This window comes from Orycteropus afer, unplaced genomic scaffold, assembly GCF_000298275.1.
Source record: "Orycteropus afer afer isolate SDZICR_OR568_19922 unplaced genomic scaffold, OryAfe1.0 scaffold00046, whole genome shotgun sequence".
Taxonomy (NCBI): Eukaryota; Metazoa; Chordata; class Mammalia; order Tubulidentata; family Orycteropodidae; genus Orycteropus; species Orycteropus afer.
This window is the reverse complement of record NW_006921633.1, coordinates 507,294-532,466: the sequence shown is the minus strand read 5'-3', so window position 1 is coordinate 532,466 and position 25,173 is coordinate 507,294. Positions and strand designations below refer to the sequence as shown.

At 43.0% G+C, this 25,173-nt stretch overlaps 1 protein-coding gene across 1 annotated transcript in view; it reads right to left on the bottom strand.

The window, feature by feature from the left end:
• Positions 1-25,173, bottom strand: part of SPTBN1 (spectrin beta, non-erythrocytic 1) — a 185,338-nt gene that overhangs the window by 35,319 nt on the left and 124,846 nt on the right. Inside the window, exons 9-19 of the mRNA XM_007937990.2 lie at positions 24,697-24,814; positions 23,452-23,610; positions 22,420-22,722; positions 20,197-20,350; positions 18,567-19,437; positions 18,336-18,473; positions 16,801-17,557; positions 15,577-15,779; positions 9,580-9,670; positions 2,962-3,108; positions 1,399-1,662 (exon numbers count right to left, since the gene is read on the bottom strand). Of these exons, the coding sequence (XP_007936181.1) occupies positions 1,399-1,662; positions 2,962-3,108; positions 9,580-9,670; positions 15,577-15,779; positions 16,801-17,557; positions 18,336-18,473; positions 18,567-19,437; positions 20,197-20,350; positions 22,420-22,722; positions 23,452-23,610; positions 24,697-24,814 (3,205 nt within the window). The remainder of the gene's footprint in view (positions 1-1,398; positions 1,663-2,961; positions 3,109-9,579; positions 9,671-15,576; positions 15,780-16,800; positions 17,558-18,335; positions 18,474-18,566; positions 19,438-20,196; positions 20,351-22,419; positions 22,723-23,451; positions 23,611-24,696; positions 24,815-25,173) is intronic.

Genomic DNA, 25,173 nt, shown 5'->3' with positions numbered 1-25,173 from the left:
GATTATCTTCTGTGTCTGTGTTAATTGGTTTCCCTTTTCTTTGTTGAAGAGGGTCTGTGTAGTCCTTCTGCCTAGTCCGCCATCTTGCCGGAACTCCTAAACTGAGTTTCTTCACAGGCAGGAGCAGGTAACAGCTATGACTAAAACCACCCACAGGAAAAACTGCTTAATGCACAGTAATGTGAAGAACAGAGAAACCGAATCTTTGGAAGGGTGGGTATCACTCTGAATGAAGCAAGCCTGGGCACTTGACAAAGACTATCTTTTGCAGCAACTGGCTCCAAGCAGCACTGCAGGGCCCAGGACTCTGCCACACACTGCAAATCCAGCTGGGAAGCCACTGGGAGATTCGGCCACTGACTTGCTCTCTCTACTCACTGGACAGGTTTTCTCCTAAATTTACTTGCCCTTTAAAGTCTTTCTGCCATGATATAAAAAGAACTATTAGATTTTGCTTATTACCTGCAAAGTACCTTGAACAACTCAGATAACTGTTGCATAGCTAGATGTCAAATTACAGGATAAGCAAATAAGATTACTTTCAGTGGTAGTTAAAGTTGTATGTCAACTTTGTTGGGCCTGGTTGAGTGGCTGGGCAGCTGGTGGTAGTTATTCCCCAAGATGAGACTGGCAATCATCTCCATGGTGGAGATGCTGCTTTAGGGATGTGGTCTGTTTCCCGTATATAAGCAGCAGGTTTGGGAATGGTCTCTAGCTTATGGCATACTTGAACCCTGAATGTAGCCATGCCATTCAGTAGCCTGCCATGCTCTGCTGATCCTGGGACTTTCAATGGACTTGAATTAATGGCCTGATGTGTTGTTTGGTAACACTGGGACTGTGCCATTTTATTTGTCGATCTCGGGCTTGTTAGACTCAGCAGCCAGTAGCTGCCTAAGTGAAGAGATGTCTCTAGCTTCAGTGGGCCAGGAGCAAGAGGCAGAGCTGAAACCCAAGGGGCTTTCACCCAGCCCCTAGAGCCTGGCACTTTGAACTTGGACTTCTAACCTCCCAAACCGTAAGAGAATAAACTCCTGTTTGTACAAACCATCCCATTTATGATATATTCCTGTCAGAGCTGCACTAGGTAACCAGAACACTTTCCTTCATGGAAAATGCACACTTGAATAAAATAGCATAGTGATAATATCCATCAAATGGATGATGACAAAAATTATTACCATGGACAGACATCCAATACTTCTATGATATCTTGGTGTCTTTCCAGTTGATTCTGGAAAAGGCCCATGATACGGTCACAGAAACCACTTTGCAGGGTTAAAATCCCTTCGCATAGAAGGCAGGGTGCCTGAGAACATAGCAGGCAAGTAAAGACTATAGAGACCAGGGCTGTGAAAAGGAAACAGGTGCCAGGACGGGGTGGCCTTGCCCACTTGCCTGCTGCTTTTTCAGCAGGATGTTGACGCTGGTGAGGTCTTTGCCATAATCATCAGACTGAATCTGGCTCTCTAGGCCATGCAGCCATTTGTCCAGATCTGCACAGCTTTGGGTGAAAAGTTCAGCCTTGTTTGCATCAAAGAGCCGCTGGGCCTTGGTCTGGGTGGTGGATTCAAGGATTTCCCACATTTTATGTAAACCAGTGAGTTTCTCCTTCACCACAGCTTCTGTCTCAGGCTTTTCTGAAATGAGTTGCATTCCTTCCTGGAAAACACAAACCAGAGCGGTTAGAAATAAATATAGCTTGGTAGAGAATAAATGCCACCATGAAAAACAATCTGTGAGTTTAGAGTTTACCCATTTATTACACACACACACACACACACTCCTTTCCACATGAAGTCACTGCTCAGTAAAACCAACAATGGCCTGGTCTATGCACGTGTGTGGATTTCATGGGAGCTGAGCTGTGAATTGAAATTAGTTATAACTTGAGCACTTCACATTTCATGCTAATAACTTAAGATTTCATCCCTTCCATTCCATACCACCCTCAAAAATCCCATAACACAGTATTTTAATAGTTAAGAGTCGGAAACAATTTGAAGTGTGAAAGGAGAGAAGTAGAGAGAGTAGAGAACCTCACCACATTCAGGTTCAACTAACCTGTACAGGATCTCCCTGTGTCAAAATAACACATCTTAACAATTATTATAGTGCCTGGTACACAGTAGTCACAGGAAATATAGGGACAATTTAAAATACATAATCCATAATATTTTTAAGTGTACAATGTTTTAAAAATTCTGTGCAACTGTATTTGATAAATCACTCTCACAGAGCAACACGTCATTTGATCAAGATGGCAGAGACCTTGCCCCACAAGTCCACCGTCAGTTACCTGCAGCAGATGAGATTCACAACTGAGATTAAATACCTAATGTCCACTGTAAGATAAATCATGTGATTTTGTATATGATCAGGTATGACTCAAACATGCAGGCAAACATGCTAAATAAAAAGAAGCTCATTGTTGTACTATTCACAACAGTCAAAAGGTGAAAACAACCCAAGTGCTCAACAGATGAATAAACAAAGTGTGGTACATCCCAGCAATGGAGTATTACTCAGCCATAAAGAGAAATGATGCTCTGATACACGCTATGATATGGATGAACCCTGAAAATATGCTGAGTGAAGTCAGGCAGGCACAAAGGACAAACGCTGTATGGTCCCACTTATATGGGACAGCTAGAATGGGCAAATGCATGAGGCAAAAGTAGATTCAAGAATTACCAGGGTCTGAGGGAAGGAGGGAACAGGGGTGACTGCTGAAGGCGTATTGAGTTCCTATAAGGGGTGATGGAAAGTTTAGAAACAGAGGTGATGGCTGCACAACATTGTGAACGGAATTAATGTCACTGAATTGTACACTTAAAAATGGTTAAAATTTTACCACAATAAAACTAAGAATGAAACATAGAGGTGCATGTGTCTCTGTTGTTATTGTTCTCATCACGGTCACACTCCTGAACCAGAGACCCCATAAACACCTTAACTCACCTTCTCAATTTTGTCAAGCCATTCTTTGTTGGATGCAAGTTCTGCCATAAATGCTTGATGTTTTAACCATTTACTGTGCAGATTTCTGGCTTCATCATAAGACATGTCCTGGGCTGTAAGCATCTTTTCATTGATCCAGAGAGACAGCTAGGGGGAAAAAAAAAGGAAGATTTCAGAGATGGTGTTCACCAATTTTCTCCTTCCTTCTGGCTGGAAAGGATTGTGTTTATGTCATATTTCCATGTCAACAAGACAACCAAAGTAATGTCCCAACTCTGACCTATCATGACAGGTATTCATTCCACTGACTGTACATGAGCTTTTCTTCAAACTGTGTGAAAACCAGAAGTATACAAAGTCTTCCATGCCAGCTTTCAAACTGGTGCTCTTAACTAGTTTTTCCCCAAAGCCTGTGTTTAAAATTCTTCCCTCACAAGTCCAAGTCACAATCTCTTTTCTCTTTCAAATACCTGCATCAGGTAATGCCATCTCAATTGCAATCAACTATTCACTCCATTTGGCAATTTTTCTATTTCTTAAAAGAAAAAATCTACTTATTCCCCTTTCACAGGCACAGAGATGTGAGAATGCTAAAAGGCATAAATAACTTGCTCACTGTAGGGTAAGTCAACAATGACATCCCTTCATTGTTTCAAGTCTGAGTTACCTTCACCTTTTTCTGCCTATAGTCTCTATTTCTCTACAGAATCTTCCATTTCAATCAAGAACATTTTACAGGTCTTGATTTTGAGACCCAACATGACTTCCTGGATCTAAAATCAGGAGCCAGAGAACCTGGCAGATGAGATAAGAGTTCTCTTTTGAGGTCCAGGTGTGGGAGTCAGCCATGTACCAGCCCTGGACCCACTTCTCCTGAAGCTTTTATCCAGATCTGTTCCCAGTTCAGTAGTCGGCCTGTGGCTGGCCATGCCAGAATTCTTAGTCCCACTCCATGCATGGCCCTGACCTGGGTGGAGCCTTTTGTGTGCCAAGGCAGAAGATATATAAAGGAATGCAGAATCAGCCCAGCATCAGAAATGAACCTCTCCAGGGAATATGCCCCCTTCTCCTGTGTGACCACGAGAAGCCTATGTTTAAACACCAGCTGTTGCCCTATAAGTTAGCATTTGAATTCCTTCATGGGGCTATCTCCAAAGTTAAGAGAAATGGCACATAAAACCAACAGCAGCAAATCTTTACAGAATCAACATTTCCAAGGCCATTCATTCACTGGTGCTCTGGACTGCTGCCCAGGGAAGGCTTCCCCATAAATTTGTTTAAATACTAGGAAGGCTATTCTTTGAAAATGATGAGAGAGGCAATATTGTTCACAGGTACACTCTGGCTCTGAACATGAGCTAACTCTGGGCACTACCTCCACTTTTCTCAGGCTGTTCACCATACCGAAGAACAAACGGGGGGCTGAAAGCAAAAAGCAGCAAGATCTTTGATCTCCCCCTTTATTGAAGAAAAAACAAGTAAGTCTCATACAGCACTTTGTAAGCAAGTACCATAGATATGTGACACACAAAGACTCTACATTTCCTACTATAAAAAAGAATTTTGCGAGCAGCCAACCAAGATACAGCTATTGCTCTCTTCCTGTGCAGTGTAAAGAGAGAAGAAAATAAAAGATTCAAGGAAACAATTAGGCCAAAGGACTAATGGACAACATGAACCCCAATCTCCACTAGCCTGAGAGTAGAACTAGATGGTGTCTGCCTATCACTATCAACTGCCCTGATTGTTGTTGTTGTTGTTGTTGTTATTTGCCGTTGAGTCGGCCCCGACTCACAGCGACAACCCCTCCTTGGGTTTCCGAGGCAGTATCACTACGAAAGTAGGATTGTCCAACCTTCCTTCCGAGGAGTGTCTGGTGGGTTTGAACCGCCAGCCTTCTGGTTAGCAGTCAAGTGCCTTAGGCACTATGCTACCAGAGCTCCAATAGAAGGTCCTGAGCAGAGTGGGAAAAAACTGCAGAACAAAATTCAAAATCATCAAGACCAGACTTACTGTGTGACACAGACTGGTGGAATCCCTGAGACTATGGTCCTTAATATACCCTTCAAACCTAGAAATGAACCCACTCCCAGTGATCACCTTTCAGTCAAACAACAGACAGGCCTATAAATGAACAATGTTGTTGTTGTTATGTGCCGTCGAGTCGGCCCTGACTCATAGTGACCCCTCCTTGGGTTTCCGAGGCAGTATCACTACAGAAGTAGATTGCCCAACCTTCCTTCCATGGAGTGGCTGGTGGGTTTGAACCGCCAGCCTTCTAGTTAGCAGTCAAGTGCCTTAGGCACTATGCTACCAGAGCTCCTACCCATGAAAGACATGGCCCTCAGAACAATCAACTATATGAGACCAAAAGGGCAGCATTTGCCAAAAAAACAAAGTTGAGAAGGCAGGAAAGGGCAGGGAAGATGGGCAAATGGAAATGCGGGAACCCAGGGAGGAAGCGGGAAGAGTGCTGTTATATTCAAGGAATTTTAACTAATGTCATGAAACAAAATGGGTATGAATTAATGAATGGAAAACTAATTTGTTCTGTAAACTGTCACTAAATTACAATAAAATGTTCAAAATGAAAAATAAAAATAATCACATATCTGTATTTCAGTTCTCTTGAATAGATAAAATCTGAAAAGTACTATGGCTATTCATTTAATCTAAGGAGAAAAAAGGCAAAAAAGGAAACCAATGATAGACATTTTCCTGTATTATATATACATACAGAGATTAAACACAATAGAATACATTTATTGAAAGTGGCAAGGACATTCACATATTTTTCTATTCATAACCACCTACTCAAGATGGATTAAAAAAAAAGGAGCTACATAAAAATCGGAGGCTTATAAACAAATCTGCTCTTTGCTGAACACATTATCCTACAGATAAAGCATCAAGCGCTGCAGCACAATGAAATGGATCCATGGAACTTGCTAGTTCATCAGCCCTTTACTGGCATTCTGCAACCAGAACTACAGTTATTATTTGTGGGCATTTACAAAGGTCATTTAAGAATATACTCATTCTCTGCTGAAGAAAAGAATGCTGTGCAGACTGCAAAAGGATAGGGAAAATGCTTTGATCACTGAATTAACCTAAAAGCCAAGCCCTGAACTCACTGTGCCTGTGCCAGACATGTCTAATCAGACTGCCCGTCCTTGTGTGCTTGTGTGTGTGTGTGTGTGTGTGTGTGTGTGAGAGAGGAGCAATATTTTCAGAAAACTGGAGGTATAGAGTGAGGGAATAAAACAGAAAAGCAATGCTTTTTTTAAATCAGTCATTCATTTTTCAGGATACTCTATCACCATAACATAAAAATTATGATGCTCTTTGTATTCTCATCTATAATAGGTAGGTCCATGCTTATTCCCATCATGTTGCTGCTGTAACAACACATAAAAGCAGATTTCACAACCTAAGTCTCCTCCAGGCAAGGCACCCATGACCAACAGAGTCTAACACATAAAACCCTGGACTCCCTGGATCTTGAACACCACCAAAAGTCAGTACTACTACCAGTGACCCCATGTGTGTCACTGCAGAACTGTGCTCCATAAGGTTTTCAAGGATTGATTTTATAGGAGTAGGTTGCCAGGTTTTTCTTCTGCAGCACCTCTCTGGGTGGACTTGAACCTCCAACCTTTTGTTTAGCAGCCATGTTAACTGTGTGCACCATCCACAGACTCTGAAAGTCAGTTATGGTATTAAATTGGCCTTTGGATGGCTCTGTAAGTATCTACTGGCATAAGAGGTGGATTTTCAAATATAAGGCTGGTCTGCACACAACCATTTGTGGCAATTTTGGCTTATAAGAGATGTATTTTACAGACAAAAAAAATACACACAGAGTTACGCACTGTGTAACGCCTCTTTGGACAATTTTGAGGTCCCAAACCCTGTAAAACCTATTATATTAAAAACTGGAGGTAAATATAATGGTTCAGAATCACAAAAGGGGTGCTACTTTGTGACAGGCATCAAAACTTTATTATTACTACTGCATTATTATGTTAAAGATGTTTTATAGTGTATCTGGAAGTATTTCTTTAATTTTTTTATGCATAGAAAGGTATACTATATACTAAGACAAACATTTGACTAAACTGATACTAGATAAAAACTGTACCTGTTGTGACTTATGTACAAATTTGACTTAAAGTCTTAGGAATTGAATTCCTTTCTAATCCAGGGAATGCCTATGTGTAACATGGTACTCATATAATGTCCAAATCATATAGTGTCCTATCTTACAGACTGTATCACAGATGTGAAGTGACACATGACTACATGAACAAGAATAATACATACATATGATTAATACATAATTACCTGTATTTCTACATCAAGTGTTTTAGTGATCTGAAAACTGAGCTGAACTCTGTCACTAAGCAGAGGCTGTATGTATATCCTGATGTGGGGCACGTGGCACTCCTCCCCCCGGCAGATTCTAAGGTTACACAAACCTTTCATGAGGATCATGGAGTTAGGCAGAATAGGGGAAGAAAGGATGAACCAGGGAGACCTGGCAGAGCAGGCACAAGGAGACTTGCAAATCATCATCACGTAAAAAATCCCAATCACAATATTCCCACATACTTTGAGGGGAAATCCCATGGGCCTGGGCTCTCTGGGCATCCATAACCAGGACTGGCAACCAATGCTGTATTTAGAGAGTAAACTCCTATAGCCAAGGACGCTGATTTGGAACAAATGAACTAAAAAAAAACCCTAAAGACTAAGCTTTTCCTGTGATACACTGAGCAGGACTATCATTTTAGTTACTTACTTTTCCACACACTTTTATTTATGAACCCTGAAGTATGTGAGTGGAAAGTACTGGACTGGAGATTTCAGTAAGACAAGGTTTCTCTCAACGGCTCCCCTTGTCCAAAGTTAGCCCTGGCTTCACTATGGTCTGGTGAATGGATTACCTCATTGGTTTGTCCCTTGAGCAAGGGTATGAAATCTCAGATGACCTCCTCCCCATCATCAGGCAGCCTTAAGTTAAAATGAGTCATTGGTGGTGTTTTAAGGTATACATTGAGGTGATGGAAGGACCCAGTCTGCCAACATCTTTAGTCCCTCTGATGCTAAAGGGCCACTTGGTAGTCACTGCAGCACAACATGAAACTCTACACAGCTAAATGCAGATCTCATTACTCTTCTCTATGGCCCATCTTGGGACATGAATGCCTCTTTAAATGAGCATCCTATTCAAATGGGTTGTTAATGTTTGGATGTCCTGCCTTCAGCCTGTCTGGCTCCAGGCAAATCCCCTAAAGACCTAGATTCATCAGTGTGGCGCTGAAAGCCAACAGACCCTAAGCTACACAGTTTAGGGGCTTTCCTTCTTAAGGTTTAGCTGCTAGAACATTATTTTTGCAAGATTCACAATGATAGCAGCTGAATGAACATGAAGGACTGCTTCTGTCACAGACCTAACACGACTGTCATTAGAACCATACTTCTTTAAACACTGTCACACAATTGCAAGTAAGGTATTTGAGACGACTTGTGATATATTCGTAGCACTCACCCTGAGCATGTCCCACACATCCCACCCCAGGGTCCCTGCAGCTTCTGTCAATGTGCCTCCTCCCATTTTTGTTTTCTAGGGGATTTGTTCTACTAAACCTGAGAGGTCAGACTCTCACAGCTGTTCTCCAGCAGATGAAGAAATATGATGTGCTCAAGAATTCACACATGGGAAGTCAGTTAGATACTTCTCTCCAGCTAGTTTGTTGAGAGACTGGAATTTTCTGGCCAACTTTAGTTTTCAAAATTTGTTTATGCGTGTGTCAGGGGAGCATGAAACAGTATGAGAATCATCAGATTAATCCCACATGTTAAAACTTGGTGTGTGAAATCAGGATTACTGCTCTTGGCACATTGTTGTTGTTGTTATGTGCCGTCGAGTCGGCCCCGACTCATAGCGACCCCTCCTTGGGTTTCCGAGGCAGTATCACTACGGAAGTAGATTGCCCAACCTTCCTTCCGAGGAGTGGCTGGTGGGTTTGAACCACCAGCCCTTGGCACATTAGGTACATATTTAAGGAACCTGAAAGATGGACATTTTAAAGTCTTAAGTCAGTAAGAAACTTAGTTTATTTGTAGATTTTTAAATCTCTGCTCCTCACCTAGTGGCCGGTTTCAGTTCCTTTAAGTTTCTTTTCCTTCCATGCCATGTATGTGTACATTAAATACATAAAATATTGTATAGGATATTCTAAAACAGTACTGTCCAACAGAACTTTGCATTGTCCAATATGGTAGCCACTAGACACAGGTGGCTACTGAGCACTTAAAGTAATGAAACTGAGGGACTAAATTCATAATCTTAATTAATTTAAATTAAAACAGTCATGTGACTAATAGCTCCACTAATAGACAATGCAGTTCTAGATGATAATATTCTACTACAATAATTCAGTTACCCTAAGTGGTAATTTACAGGATAGTGAATTGAGAGGATTCCTCTAAATCAAATGGGTGACAGGAATTTTTAACCTCAATTAATTTATAGTTCAAAGGGCTGTTCTGACAAATGCTGGCTGGCTACTCTTGGAAACAGAGATAGAGTAGAGGGATCTAAGGATGACATACCTCCTGACAATCTTGCAGGAATTTCTGGAGATCCCTGTTGTCCTTCAGTCGCATCAGAAGTTCACTGGCTGCCTCACGATTCTTCCTATGTCTGTTACGATGTTTAAAAAAAAAAACAAAAAAATGAAGTGGGGAATCTTGAAATACAGAATTTGCAACTCAGTTTCTTACCTGGACTTCTATATATGCTGAAAAGAGTTTGCTTATGATTCTCAATTATAGGAGGGAATCAAGATAAGTAAGAATTGTGGCATCTTCAAGTGACTAAGTCATGGACAGGAAAGACTAAAAGCCTTGTCCAACCTAAACAACATGCCAAAGACACCAAGTGACTAATATAAAAATGCTGCTCCCTAATCTGGTACCAAAAATAAATACATAAAGAGAGAGAGAGAGATAAATAAATAAAAATGAGCATGCATTGTGTTTAAGTCCCAATCTTAAGCACTGTGGGTAATCTGACACTTATCGTCTAAGAAATCCTCAACTGGCTGACAGGACACATATAAAACTAAGAATATACACACATAACTGACTTTAAATTAATGTTAACGGATTCCTATTTTTAGAAAAAGGCACATACATACATACTCACAAACCTCTGAGATAATATACCTCTCCTCAACCCCAGTCATTATTAATATTATCAGGTAAACTAGGGTTCAAAAACAGTAAAGTATAACACATTAAACAAAAAACTCCAAAGAACTGGCAGGAGCTGCTAAGCTTGGTGATGAGAAGGGAAGTGGGGGGCTCATTTGCCATGGACAGGTCAATGCTTCACACGTGGAGGTCCCAGCACTCGCTGGCAAACCTCCTTCACACATCAATGGCTTAGGTTCTCCACCAGCAGCTGTGAAGACTGGCAACGCGAATAATATAAATGCCACGTGAAGGACTGCTTTTAAATGGTTCCAATGTAACAGGCATAAGCTGTGCTCTACCGAGAATGGAGTAGCACTTCTGGATACTCCTGAGTAACCCACACAAGAAAGACTGTCAAAGTGCAGGGTATGAAGTGATAAAGGAATAGAATGCAAATTAGGAGATTTGGGTTTTTACTCTGATTCTCAGGGCAATTTCTCACAGCCTGTGCCTGAGTAAGGTCTCTTAACAATCCCTGCCGCAGGGGTGACACAACCTCGAGGGAGAATACAACCTCGAAGTCTCCACAACACCTAGAAAGTGCATGAACAAGAGAGGTCTACCGTGATGTCCTGTGTCACATAGGCCTTCCATAAGTGCTGACGGAACTAACTTACTGCAGCTATCACCTGCCAGGGAAACACAGGAAAAGCCTTCCAAAGGAAGGTCAAAATGTGAAATGGTGTAATATAATGGAAATAATGCTGTGAGGTGGTGGAACATGGTGAGGTCATCTTATTTTCAGTTTAAGACATTTAAATATAATGACTTCTTAATTTAATTAAATTTTTTCAGTTGTAAGTTCTATAGCTTTAGGAAAAGGGACCTTAATATGCCTACAGCATTAAAACAAAATACAAAAATGGTATATAATGCTAAATGAAAAGAACTCAAGAATATTCAATGACACAAAAATGCAAAGACACATATTAGAAAGTAAAAGCTAAAATGGCATGTGCTTGAAGTGGGATGAAAGGTAGCAGTCTTTTCTTCAAAATTTTAGATATTCTACTGCTTTGATAACAACAAAAAATAATAAAGGGCAAAGTGACTTGACTTAATGCTATCCTTCATCACCAAATATATTTTTTAAAACTATCAGCAAATTTGAGCTTGTCCTTCTAGAACATTTATTTGACCAAGGAATTAGTCATTTAAAAATGTGTGTGGGGCAGAGAGGAAGTGGGAAGAGAGCTGTCACATTATGGGGATTACAACCAATGTCATGAAACAAAGTGTGTACGAACTGTTGGATGAAAATGAATTTGCTCTGTAAACTTTCACCTAAATCACAATTTAAAAAAGAAAAAAAAAAAAACGTGTGGGGAAGAAATGGGGGAAAAAAAAAAAAAAACACTGAAGGCTAGTCACAGGGATAGATCAGTAGAGTGATGGGGAAGACAATAGGAGACGCTTGTTAATAAAAGTCATGGGAAAAAAAAAAAAAAAAAAGTTCTTGAAGTCTCCTACACTCAAATTCCAACTACCACTTCTAGGGGGTTTTAAAGAAATTAAACCATTTTCCAAGAGGTAGGGAACTTGAGTTGGGGTTAGCAACAAACTGCACAATTCTAAGGCCTTGAATAAAAGATCCCGTTCCCTTTCACAGTGTCTCACAAAAGTGCTACAGAAAGTAAGACTCAGACATTGGTGGTTACACTAAGAAATGTTATCGTCAATGCTTATGGAAATAATAGAAATAAAAATAACTTCAAACACTGAGGAGACTTACTAAGGGAGGCATAACCACACAGAATTTAATGTATTTCTAAAATCAAGCCTTAGCCATATTTAATAGATTTCTGCTCAGGAAATCTTTTTTCTAGGAGAAGGGTAGAGGAGAAAAGCCGCATGGTGGCTGGTGATTTAGGGCCTCCAGTCCAAATGATGTGAATCTACAAGTAGGAACAGAGAAGGGTCTTGATGCAGTGTGCTTGGAGGAGAGAAACACGGCTATGCAGGCTGCTGAGGCTATCGCTCCAAAGAAGTGTCAGCCACTGCTTACTGTGGTATCCAACAGCACTCACAGGAAGTGAAACTCTGGAAGGTCTTTCCAGGCTGGATCACAGATCCAACTGCAGGGAGTTCTGAAACTTGGCTGCAGTTTCCCACAGTTCTAAGAGTGATCTTTGGAGCAAGGTTAAACTTCTTGGCTTCTTTCCATCTCTCACCTCCTACCTTCAATACGTCTAGACTCAAAACTTCCCTCCATCATGTGAAGAAGAAGCTGAATTTAACTCTGGTTCCTGTGAACCTGAAGAAAATTTCAAACAAAACCATGCAGTTGCCATGGAGTCAATTCTAATTCATGATAACCCCACCTCTGTCAGGGTAGAACTGTGCTCCACAGGGTTTTCAGTGGCTGATTATTCAGAAGTAGATCATGAGGTCTTTCTTCCGAGACTCCAACCTTTCAGTTAGCAGCTGTTTGCACGACCCAGGGACTTCGAGTAAAAAGATGCCTCAGTAAAATAGGTTGGTTATTTTAAAGCTTTTTTCAATTGTATAAGTTAGGGTCTTGCTTTATAAAGCTTTATACTGTTCCTTGCTCCCCCACGAGTACAGGGAGCTGGAATTTTCCCTTTAGCTGGGTCGCAGGTTCACACCCTCTGCTTGGGCAGTAGGCTCCCACCCAGTCACAGGCATCTTAAAGGCTATACCCACACCCCACCTGCATCTGTTGAGTCAATGCCTGTGTTCTAGTACTTTTTCTTTTCAATAGGTGACTGAAGAGACTTCCGGACTGCAAGTACATTATAGTGATTCTGCATTCGACAAGAATAGCTTCATAATGGTGCAGAATGTTTCTGGGCAAGGAGATTAGATCTGAACATTCAGATATTTACTTAGCTTGTGCCTGGTACAAAACCTGGAACTCAGAGATTTGTGTGTTTTTGTAACAGACAAGTATTCTCTTGGGTCAGTTTCAGATCTCACGGCCTCTGGGGATATTAAAGTGAAACCAGAAGTCAGTTAGCTCCTACAAAGAGAAATAATAAAACCTGGTTCTTCTGATGGGGGATAAATGGAAAGCACTCCGTACCACTGCCACCTCTTTCTTATGCTTATCATGACCCTCTTTACGTCAATTGATTTTTTAAAACAGAAATCTTAAGGTGACTCTGGAACTCCAGAAGTCCAGGCTCCCAGTCAAGGGCAAAAGGAAGGTTAAGCCACAACTGAGGGCTGCTGAAATGCTCTCAAATATGCAGGAGACTGTCTTGACAACATCACCTGCTTCTAACAGCCCCATGCAGCTGCAGCTCTGGGGGACATAAATAAACCAAGGAAGTGGCAGGGCAGCTGCAGGCTGGGCTGACTACTCATGTCCCTAACGGTCAAACCTGCCTTTAGGAAACCAGCTGTGTCTATCTAACACAGAACACTAGATATCATATTTACAGAATAATGGGAGATACAACATTAGAAAAAAAAGTCATTACTTTTTTTCTGGGTAAAGAATGCCTTGCCTGATCCTTTCACATTTAAAAAGGGTTTTGCAGAGCACTTTCTTTTTTTTTCTTTGTTGTTTTCAAAACAACAGATACAGAATTATAATTAATATAAATCATCTCTTATTCCACAGCACCACAGTCTAGGCTCTGAATCAGTGAGAATGTTAAGATTGGAAGTACTAAAGGCAGGAGCTCAATCTTTATGAGGGAAAAGAGAAATACCTTCTCCTAATATATTTTAGGAGTGCACCTGGGTGGTGCAGTTAAACATTTGACTACTAATCAAAAATTTAGTGGTTCAAACCCACTCAGAGGTGTCTCAGAAGGCAGGCCTGGTGGTGATCTGGTTTCAAAAGGTCACAGCCTTGAAAACCCTATGGAGCAGTTCTACTCTGCACACACAGAGTTTCCATGGGTTGGAACTGACTTGACTGCAACTAACAACAACAACGTATTTTAAGTTAACTAGGCCTGGTGTCCCATGAAAACTTCTTAGACATGGGAAGCCAATGACCACCTTAGAGTTCTTTCTTTCCACTACCAGAGAAGAGCCATGAGGAAGAGCCTGCCTGCTGAAGACGTCAGTCTCACAATGGGCCAAAACTGGAACCAGAAAGGATCAGCTGAAACAGAGGCCAGTGACTAACTCAGACAGGACAGACCAGGATGAAGTGGCCAGCCCAGAACCAGCCTGTGCCAGTGCATCTGAACTTGAATCTACCTCAAATCTCAAATAGCTTTAGTAACTAGAGTAGGATGAATGTTAGTGGCAAAGGTCAAAGGGAGTAAACTGACCTTCAGCCAGAAAGAAAATCTTTCAGAAACACACACACAAAAAGAAAAAGGCACTGTTATGTATTAAAGGGTCCTCCAAAAGTATGTATTAAGTCCTAGCCCTTATAACCTGTGGATGTGACCCTGTTTAGAAATAAGAGGTTTGCTGGTCCCTAAAGCTAAAAATCTTAAGTTATAAAAAGTGCTGAATTGACACAGACAAGGGGAAGATGCCCCAAGAAGACATACATAGCAGCTGCATCGACAAGCCCAGGAAAGCCAAGGATTGCTGGCAGCTACTAGAAGTTGATATAGACAAGAATGGGCTTCCCTCTAGAGCCATGCCCTAAGTTCTGGCCTCCCTGTGAGAAAATAAGTTTGTCACCCACTTATGGTACTTTTTGTTCCAGCAGCACTAAGTAACTAAGACAAGTACCTAAACCTAGAAACGTCCTGGCAGACAAGGAGAACAGCCTTTTCTTTCATCATGAAAAAGACACCATTTTAGCAACATCTAAGCCAATTTTCTAAGAAAGGGCAGGTAACACTCCTTTGCACTTTAGTAAAACAATGGTTCCACAGGTACACAGGACAAGCAAACCCCATCTTCCCCTTTCTCCAACAGGCTTCAGAGATATCTCACGTGGATTCAAGTGAATATGGGCTGCGCTGGGGAAGTGTCTGCGTCTCAGGGTCCCAAAGGGCAACACGCTGTATGTCACTGCTCTGGTGGCACAGTGGTTAAAGCATTTGGCTGGTGACAAAAGCTTGGTGGTTCAAATCCACAAGCTGTTCCACAGGAGAAAGATGCTTCCATAAAGATTTACAGCCTTGTAAACCCTACTGGGCAGTTTTACTCTGTCCTAAAGGATCACTGAGTAGGAATCAATTTGATGGCATGGGTTTGGGGTTGGGTTGGGTACAGGTCCTATAAAAAGAACCACAGTTTTGTACTGCTCATGAATTTTCTGTGACAGGTAGACTAACTTTTGCTAAGTGCTCATCACATTTCACCCATTGAGACATTCATACCACACTCCCAAGGAATTCTGACCAATGAATGCATCAGAAGCTGGAGTGTCCCCGGACATAAGACTCCTTTAAGAACCTCAGAAAACCTCACCTATCATCAATGGAGTCCACCTTCTCCTGGATGCGATCTGAGTTGATATTCCCATCGCTCACTAGCCTTCGGCCAGTTTCCACCACAGCATTGATCTTCTCCTCGTTGGCATCCATGGTGGTCATGAAGTCCTCTTGCTTTTTAATAGCTGCTTCAGCTCCCTCCAAGGTGGTGGGCATTTCAGTGTGGGCCAAAACGTATTCCTTGTTTGGAAAAGAAGAAGAAAAATATATCAAATACATCTCATTTTTAAGAAGAACAAAAGAACTCTTCTTTCTCTGTTCCAAACTTCCACACAGCATGCTTCATACCACTTGCTTCATTATACTTATAAAAAATAATCTTCTGAATCAGATAAAGTAAAAATTCAGAAGGAAAAAACCCAGTGGGACACTATAAGTGACTAAACTTCCCTAAGTTAAATGTATTTCCCAAAGTGAGTAAGGAAAGCAACAACTTTGTGTGTCAGCCACAAGAGTCCTCCATATCCCCCTGAAGGCCACAGCAACATACCCCTCAGACATGCTCTTTTAAAAAGAGATCAACAACCCTGATGCTGGCAACATCCTCAGCCATTTTTGTCTATTCTCTACCTTATGCTATTAGGCAAAGCCATACAGGTAAAACTGACCCCTTCTAGACCAAAAACCAAAGCATTCAGAGAAGGGGAAAAAAAAACAAACAACTTCACTCTATCTTTTAAATTGGACTAATAATACCTGCTTCACAGAAAGCTGTCAACTTGATGAGGTATTATTAAGACACGCTATGAATACAGAGAGCCTCAAAGATGTTGAAACAGAACCTGAGTTGCAAAGGCAAGACCTAGTACCAGAACCAGCTGCCATCAAGTCAGTTCCAACTCATGACAACCCCATGGGTGTCAGAGTAGAACTGTGCCCACTAAGGTCTTCAGTGGCTGATCTTTCATAAACAAATCTCCAAGATTTGCTGCCAAAGTGCATGTGGGGGGGGACTCAAATCTCCATCCTTTCAGTGAGCAGCTGAATGCATTAACCATCCGCACCACCTGGGTACTGCAAAGGTAAGACAAATCTCCTTCACTGGGGTGGGTTACAGTGCCTGAGGAGTCAGGAAAAGCTGTCTCAAAATTATCCATCAAATTCACATAGATTGAACTCACAGCCCCTGCGCCAAAATGTTTCAAAATGTACCCTGTGGCTGCTCTCACAGGAACCAAACAGAAGCAGTGATGAATGTTACCTGATTGTTGAGAAAGGCTTCAGCTTGCTTTGTGTCCCTAAGGAACAACTGGTAGGCGTGGGACTGGGAGAGGAGATTCTGCCTGTTCTCCCACATTTTGTGGAGCTCATTCCATCCAGTGTCCAAGGCCTGCAGCCTCTGCCGCAGAAACATGTACTGGGCATCGGTCTGTCCCTGTGTGACCATCTCCCCCATGTCCCTCATCTTCTGGTAGTCCTCCTCATAGTTGTCGATCTCGTTTTTGATGTTCTCGTGCTGTGTGAGCAGCTTCTCCGCCTCGGTCAGCGTGTTGGGCATGTCTTCCGAGGCAATGGCTGTCTGGGTCCTTGACAGCCAAGACTGGAAGTCGTCCAAGTCTCGCAGGAACTGCTGCAGCTTGCTGGCCTCTCCCAGGGAGGCCTCGCGGTTCTTCAGGGTGGTCTTCATCTCCTCCCACACATCGCTGATCTCGGCCAGCCGAGACAGGATGGCCTGTGCCTGGTCGGGGTGCTCTGATTCCAGCTTCTCCGCCTCTTTCTGCAGGTCACTCAGCTTCGCCTCGATGGCCACTAGGTCACGCTCCATGCCTGTCAGCTTACGCTGCAGTGCCATCACACCGGCAAGGTCATTGCCCAGGTCCTGGGTGGATTCAATCACCTTGGTCTTTTCTCGGATCCAGGATTTGGTCTCATTGCACTCAAGGTGGTAGTTCTGTATGCTCAAGGCAGAAAGGAGGGCATCCTTTTTCCTGTCCACCAGTTCTCTGAACTGACTCCACCTGTGAATGTGAGGATGGTGGAGAGAGCAGTATGAGAGAGGCTAAACTGTACTTTTTTACCCCCTCTATCAGAAATCTTTCCATAAACTACATGCTTTTTGGAAAACAAATGATCTCATTAGGTGTGTGGATATCCAATATTATAGAAACAACTCAGAGACCAAACATAATCTTGAAAAAGCCTGATGTGGAGAGGAACCTGTTAAAGGACTTTAACCTCAGCAGTTACAACAATCTGCCTTGCAAAGGCCCAATTTAATCATGTCTGCAATACACATTTTACTCATCTCTGAATGAACATTTACTCAACCCAAAAGCAGACAGTAGTAACCAGCCTGCTCACTCAATCTACTCCAAAATGCTTATTCAGCAGAAAGATAAGACTGGGACAAAAATCTACCTTTTTTACAATTGGGACTTACATTGCCCAACTAAGTCTCAAATACGCTAAAATCTTGTTCCGGAATCATTCTCAAAGGGGCAGCACAGGTGCCACCCTGACACATCTTCCATTATGCCTGAGCACCAAGGCTTTACCTCTGATCTAGGAGAGGCAGGTACCCAGTGACTGAGCTCATACCCAAATGACATGGCTCTGAGAGCTATGTCTTACAAAACTAGGAGATGTCCAAAGGCAGATGCCAACACCATGACATCAGCACCACAGTGCCAATGACCCCATCCAGGAAATTCCTAACTGCCAGGCTCAGCAAGTGACCTCACCCTCCTCAGCCCCACCCATGGAGAGCACCTGGCACACTGCCAGCCTCCTGCTCACCTCGTGTTGAGTTTGTCCTGCTGGGCTTTGATTTCCTTCTCACTTGGGTGGCCACTGTGCATCAGCTGTCGTGCAATCTGGTTCACCACCGCGACCCGGGAAGCCTGGTTGTTCATTTCAGGTTCTAGGCTCTCGAATCTAAAAAGGCAGTTCAACAGGGTCATCACCTCCTCAGTCACTGGAGATAATGAGGAGCGGGCAGGCACCCCCGGCACTCGGTTCCCTGCTCACCTGTGCTGAATGACCTCTAGGTCCTCCAGCTTCTCTGGTATCTGCATGTTGTTGAGCCACTGCTCCTTCTCATCAATCCAGAGCTCACAGGCATCAGCCTCACTGAACATCTTGTACAGGGCCAGGGTGTCCTGGAGTGCTTGCTTCCGCAGCCGTGTCAGCTCAGCCACCTCCTTGTACCGCTCCTCAATGCCCGACAGCCTGCCCCTCACATCTGGAGACTCCGCGTGTTCCTGGGGGAGGGCGCTGGCTTGTTCGTGCAGGGTGTCAATGGTGGGCCTGTAGTTAGCGATCTCTTCAGCGACATCCTTGTGCTTCTTGACCAGAGACTGTGTGGAGTATTCGTCGTGGCCCACATCATTGCTGGAGACAATCTTGAGGATGTCCAACATCCAAGCATCGATGTCATCGGCATCTGCCTGGAACTGGTGCAGCAGTGAGGCCTCCTCCAGTCGCTTCTTCCGAATGGCCGAGAGCTGCTCTAGGTTGGCCCACTGCTCCCGGATGTACAGGATCCTCTCCCGGATCTTCTCTGACCCAAAGTGCTCCTCCACAATCATGTCTTCACCTTCTTTGATGGCCTGCTCAAAGTGGCCGCTGCGGCCGCTCATCTCATCCTCAAATGCCCGGTGCTTGCTGAGCAGACGCATAACACTGGTCAGGTCTTTTCCATAGTCATCGGAGGACAGGATCTTCTCCTTCTCTCTTATCCAGCCTTCCTCTTCTGCCATCTCCCAGAAGAACTTCCAGAGGCGGCGAGACTCTTCCAGGCGGGCCCGGCGCTCGGCTGCCAGCTGGCAAAGCTCTTGATAGCAGAACTCCATGTGGGCCACGCGGTCCCGGATCACCTGGGGGTCACAGGGCTTGTAGCCTGTGTGATACCAAAAAGGGAAATGTGAACGTTTTACAAATTTTATCATAGGTTCCTGCTCATATACAGGCAGTAGGCAATATCCCATATTCTGACTATTACATTGCTGGTACAGGCTCTTAGTATGGGGTCATGTTAGGGGGTAAGGCAATGGAACAACTTCTCTATGATTTGACTGGTAGTAGGCAGGAGAAGCAGTGAGCAACATTACTTCTTTTGCCCAACCACAAACAAAGCAATCACTTAGGAACCAAAAAAACACAGGAATCTTACGAAAGAACTGTTTCTCGAATGTAAGAATGCAAAACCAAATCCTGCCAGTTAAACTAAATGGAGATGTAGGGCCAGATGTGAAAGCCAGGAGATGCTTGGGCAGCCACACCAGCTGTTGATATGTTGCCATATCAAGTGTGGTCTGGCAGAGATGCACTGCCAAATGAAACTGAAAACCAAGTAGCATTTGAGGAAAAAGCCACGTCCATTTAATTTCACAAAAACAAGACAGCGTTAAAGTGTTCAGGTTACCCCACTTCATCTTTTGTCCCCACCACACAGCAGCAGATAAACCACAAGGAACCTATAATGTGCCACAGTAACTTCAAGAGTTCTAGTGCTCCACTGCTATAATCAACTTTAAAAAAGAAAACATAACTACCACCACTAACAACCAGTTCCACTTGAGTTCATTTTCTGCCCATTCTAAATGAAAGATGGATCTCTGGTGACCAGGAGGTGACACCTGGAGCAACCCATCCTTACCTTCCCCATCTGTTGCAAACTTCTGTGCAGAGGCATTGACGCCTCTCACCCGCTCAGCCTGGATGCCAATGTCTGCTTCAACCAGAGCGTGCTTCTGCAGCAGATCTTCAACGCCAAGCAAGTGTTTGCCATAGTCTTGGGATAGTAATAGCACCTGTGCACAAGTGGCAACAGAAAGAACATCTGAGACATACAGCCTTGACTTTGGTATTACCTAGTCTTTGGATAAGGTGAGAGGCAGCAACCAAGTGGCATCCTCCCTCTAGCCCTCCATTCTCCCTATACCTTCAGGGGAAGAGGATGATGAGCAAACAGAGTGAGACAAACCTGAAAGCCAGCATGAGGAGTGGCACACTGAATTAAGGGTTATCTAGTTTGGAGTAATGATGAATTCTTGGGTGTGAATGGTTAATGTACTCAGTTGCTAACCAAAGGCTGGTGGTTTGAGTCCACTCAGAGGCACCTCAGAAGAAAGGCTTACTAATCTACTTCCAAAAAACCAGCCATTGACACCTAGGAAGCACAGCTCTACTCTGACACACATGGGGTTCCCATGAGTTGAAAGTGGCTTGATGTCAACTGGTAACCCATGGAGTAAGCAAGTCAAATCTACATTAGAAAGTACAGAATAGAAGAAAGGGAGGAGGGAGCTTGATATGAAAGATTCTACTACGTAAAAACTGAAGTTCGAAGAACAAATTGCAATAGCACCAACTATTCAAGAAGGTAAGAGTAATAGATTTTACATGAAGATTAAAAGAAATCACAAGTCACTGACTTCCTTAAATGAACACTTTCCTTGGTTAATAGCTTATTTAGTATATCTCAACAATAGAGCACAGAATGAATTGGAAAAGAACTTGGTTCAAAAGCTAGGAAATTTTATCTTTAACCAAATAAGGTGGCTGTCATGCTCAGCAGACATCAAGCAATTTCTTGGGTTGCTTTTTCTTTTGCTTCTTCCATCAGCTAGTCAAATCTAGGGGCCTCAGTCCACATCTTCTCCAGAAGGAACTTCTACCTCACTCTCACTTACTTCAGAGATGAAGTCTCTGGCCCAGCCTCAATTATAACGTGCATTGTGATTTATAACATACATAGTACCTCTGCTCCATTTTATGGGCTTTTCTATTTTAGGAGACCAAGACAGACCATACCTAAGAACGTTATAAATCTGGGACAACAGGAGGGGACACTGATGGCATCAGGTGACCTTGCCCCTCTGCCAGGAACAGTTCAAGAGGCAACCAAAAAACAAGGCTTTCATCCTGGGAAGGAAATGCCTTGCGTAAGGTCAGGCTTGGGGACACAGTATACTGAGATGAAGGAGGCCTCACCGCACTGTCTGGAAATGGCCTTATTTTATCTACAAGACTAAGCACACTCTAGGTGAAGAACCTGATGTGGATGTACTTCCATGGCCTATACCAGAGGATGCAAACAGGCACAGAGGTCTGGCGTGACAGCAGGTCTCTTCCCAGATGGAGACAGCACTGGGACCTCAATGCTCAGACCTGGTAGTCATGGATAGGAAACCAAAGCCAGCGTTAACAGCCATTACAATCAGGCCCTGTCCTAGAATCTGTGCATGTATTATCTCGCTCAGTCCTCACAACAGCAGCTAGTGGGTTTGTACCACTAACCATGGGGTTAGCAGCCAAACTCATTACCCACTACACCACTAGAGCTCTTTCAATAACAGGATGAGGAAGATGGAAATACAATCTCTGTTTAAAGAGATTAGGCAACTCAGGCACTCACAGGCACTCTGAATACTGAGTGCCACTCCAGATCTGTGATCTATCCACACTGCATACCACTCTCTGACTTGTGCATACCTACCTGTGCCCTTTCTCAAAATCAGGACTACTCATTTACACATATGAAGATGGATGAGACAACCAGTTAGCTCAACTCTAAAGGATTAAAAACAGAGAAAACCACAACTCGAGAGATTCCCTGTAGGAGAATATAGATAGATTAGATCTGAATCACAGTCATCGGCCTCCAGCTACTGAACTGATTTCCACTACACCATCACGTGTCATTTAACTTGTGAGCTAACCATGTTCCCATGGGTATGTGCCACCTCTCTGGCTTTATAAGGTGGGTACTTATACAACTGGAACGTAATAGTACATAGAGGGGTTGGTGGATGGGTCCTGGCAAAGAGAAGCCAGATCCACTCAGCTCTAGCACCCTCTCCATTTGGTCAAAGTTTACCTTCATCTCATCCATCCAGTCCATAATGTATAGCATTTCCTGGAATATCTTCTGCAACCCCAGGTTCATCTCGAGACGCTGCCGCCGGGCCCTGAGCAGTTCCAGCAAATATTCCCAGAGCCGGATGACGTTGTCCTTCCTTGCCGTAATGCGTTTGATGTCATGGTAGTTCTCTGCCTCAAGCTCCCTGGCCACAGCCACCACAGCCTGCACACGCTCCTCGTATGCAGCAATGTCTGTCTCGATGGCTTCGTGTTTTTTTGTGGCGGCCTCGACGGCGGGAAGGTCAAATCCAAAGTTGTCCTGCAGAGAAATGAAAGGAAAAGAAACTGGAAATTAAAAGGTCATCTACTTGGAACAAAGATACAAAGAGCAGAGATGGTATCCTAAGCACACCTTGACCTCTTTGGTCCTATAGACAAACACTGACCCTTGAGTCCCCTACCTCCTGTCCCCTGCAAGGTCCCTGCCTTCCCTAAGACCCTAAAACTTTCATGCTTGAGCTTAGATGCTCCCCCTAAAGCAAATCAGCAACCTCTCATTGTGCAGAGGGGTCCAGCCCATATTGAGCACCTGACTGCAACATGTGATGATTGGTATCAAGCCACACAGACAAGAAAGCCTCCTTCATTTGTTTTCTAACCAGTCAAACTGCTTCAATGGGTTAGTTGGTCAAAGATTGAGGGAAAGAGTGAAAATTTAAACACTTATTTGGAAGCAAGACTGGTTGACATACACTCATGAGCTCTAACAAATGCTTGAGCTCCTTCCAAATCCATGAAAAAAAATAGATAAATAGAAGATATAATGCATTAGGAGTGATAAACATCCTCGTAGGTGGGCAAAGTGACTTAAAAGGGCATTTCTGTCTCTTAAGTGACTTCAGAATACTGGATGGTGATAAACTCTGAGAATTGAAAGTTCTTGGATGGTCTGGACTAAGCAATAGTCCTGTGGTCTGTGGCCCCATGCAAGAGTCTACATTTCTAGACTAGCCCAGGAAGTTTTTCTAAGTGATGTCTAGAGTAGAACCTGAGACACCAGGCGCTGGTTTTCGCTTAGCCAGGTTTCCCTCATAGCTGCCTTGCGGTCAAATCTGCGGGCGAGCTGTTCCAGTTTCTCCTGTCTGATGAGCTCATTCCGCAGGGCCAGTTCTCGCTCATGTTCCGCTTTTTCCAGTCTTTCCCAGGCCTGCAAAAGAGAAAAAGAACTGTGTCCTGCAATGTTCAAGAAACCTGCTTTCGCTACACTCAACAGCTAGTATTTTTCAAAAAGACACAAGAAACTTGAAAGAGAGCTCTGTTCCCACCCTCGCTGACTCTTAAATCTTAAAAGGAAAAAAATTTTTTTTCCTCGAGTTTAACCCCATGGGAACACTCTCCCTTATCTAAATCTAAATATTCCATGTTGGATTTGGAAAACAAAATAGTGCCACTGGAATCCTTGGAGAATTATAAAAAGTTATGAATCTCTTACTTTAACTCTGACAGGAAACAAAGTCATTATCTTAAGCAGCTCTGATCAATAAAAAAAGATAAATGACTTTCTCTCAGAAAGAAATCAGATTATGAATCTCTCATTCATCCCACTCTGCTGTTTATTTTAAATCCATATACCCGGGCATTTCTTTCAAAATCCTGACTGATTGTTCATATAAAATTAATTCCTAGGAAATATATCTTACATCCCGTTAAAAAAAAAAGAAATTAAAACATTACACACAAAAGAACCTAAGTGTGTACAACTGACTCCCATGTTCCAAAGTTTTCAAATTTCTGGTTGGAAATAATGCCTACTATGCAATTCCGTAATTGCAGACACAGCAGACACAATGACGGGAATTGTGTAATTGACAGCTTCTCTGGCAGAAGGAGCCAAAACCCCAAGCCCCACAACCTCTAGAGAATCCAAACATAAGTAAGGTTTTCAGTTCTCCCTTCTGCAACTTAATGATGTCTGAATCCACTGCCTTGGATAGAGGAGAGGTAAACTGAGTATATGTGAGCAACAGCAAAATAAACAGCCCAAGACAAGGATGGTTTGATAAAATCTAACACTGCTCCAAAACCTCCAAAAGACTGGTCAGTTTCAGGATACCAATGGCAAATATTCACTTGACCCTCCGCAATGCCTGAGCAAGAGTTGTCCACAAAGCAATTCAGCAGGCAGGGATGGACCCCGTCAGCTTCTTACTCTCTTAGCAATGAAGATCTAATGACTGAACCTGAAGCTTACAGCAGGTCAGAGCCAAGGCAGAAACCCAGGGCTGGGTTGTACCTTGTTAATGTCAGAGATGAGCTTCCCCTCTCGGGGCATGTAGACCTTCTGATTGTTGGCCCTCATCTTGCTCTGAATGGTGAAGAGCAGTACTTCCAAGTTCCCCTTCTCAGTAAATCTAAACAGAGAAAAACAGCCATAAATATTATTTACTTCCTTTTATTCCTTCAAAGGGAAAAATTCATTAGTTTCTGAAGGTAAAAAGAAGAAAATTCACACAGTCATGCAGTTTTAAAAGCCATTCATCTGTGGTCTGACTTGTGTGAAATTCCTGTTAGAGAGACAGCAGTGGGTTAGTTATTGGGTAACATAAACCTCAAACTACAGCCAAACTGTGGAGTTTTTTTCGTGGTTATTTGTTTGTTGTTGCTGAGATTTATATCAGAGGGTGCGAAGGGCTCACAATACTCTTTGATTAATCACCCCAATCAAGGTTTAAACCGTAAGTCCTGGACAATAGACTTACTTCATCCAGAG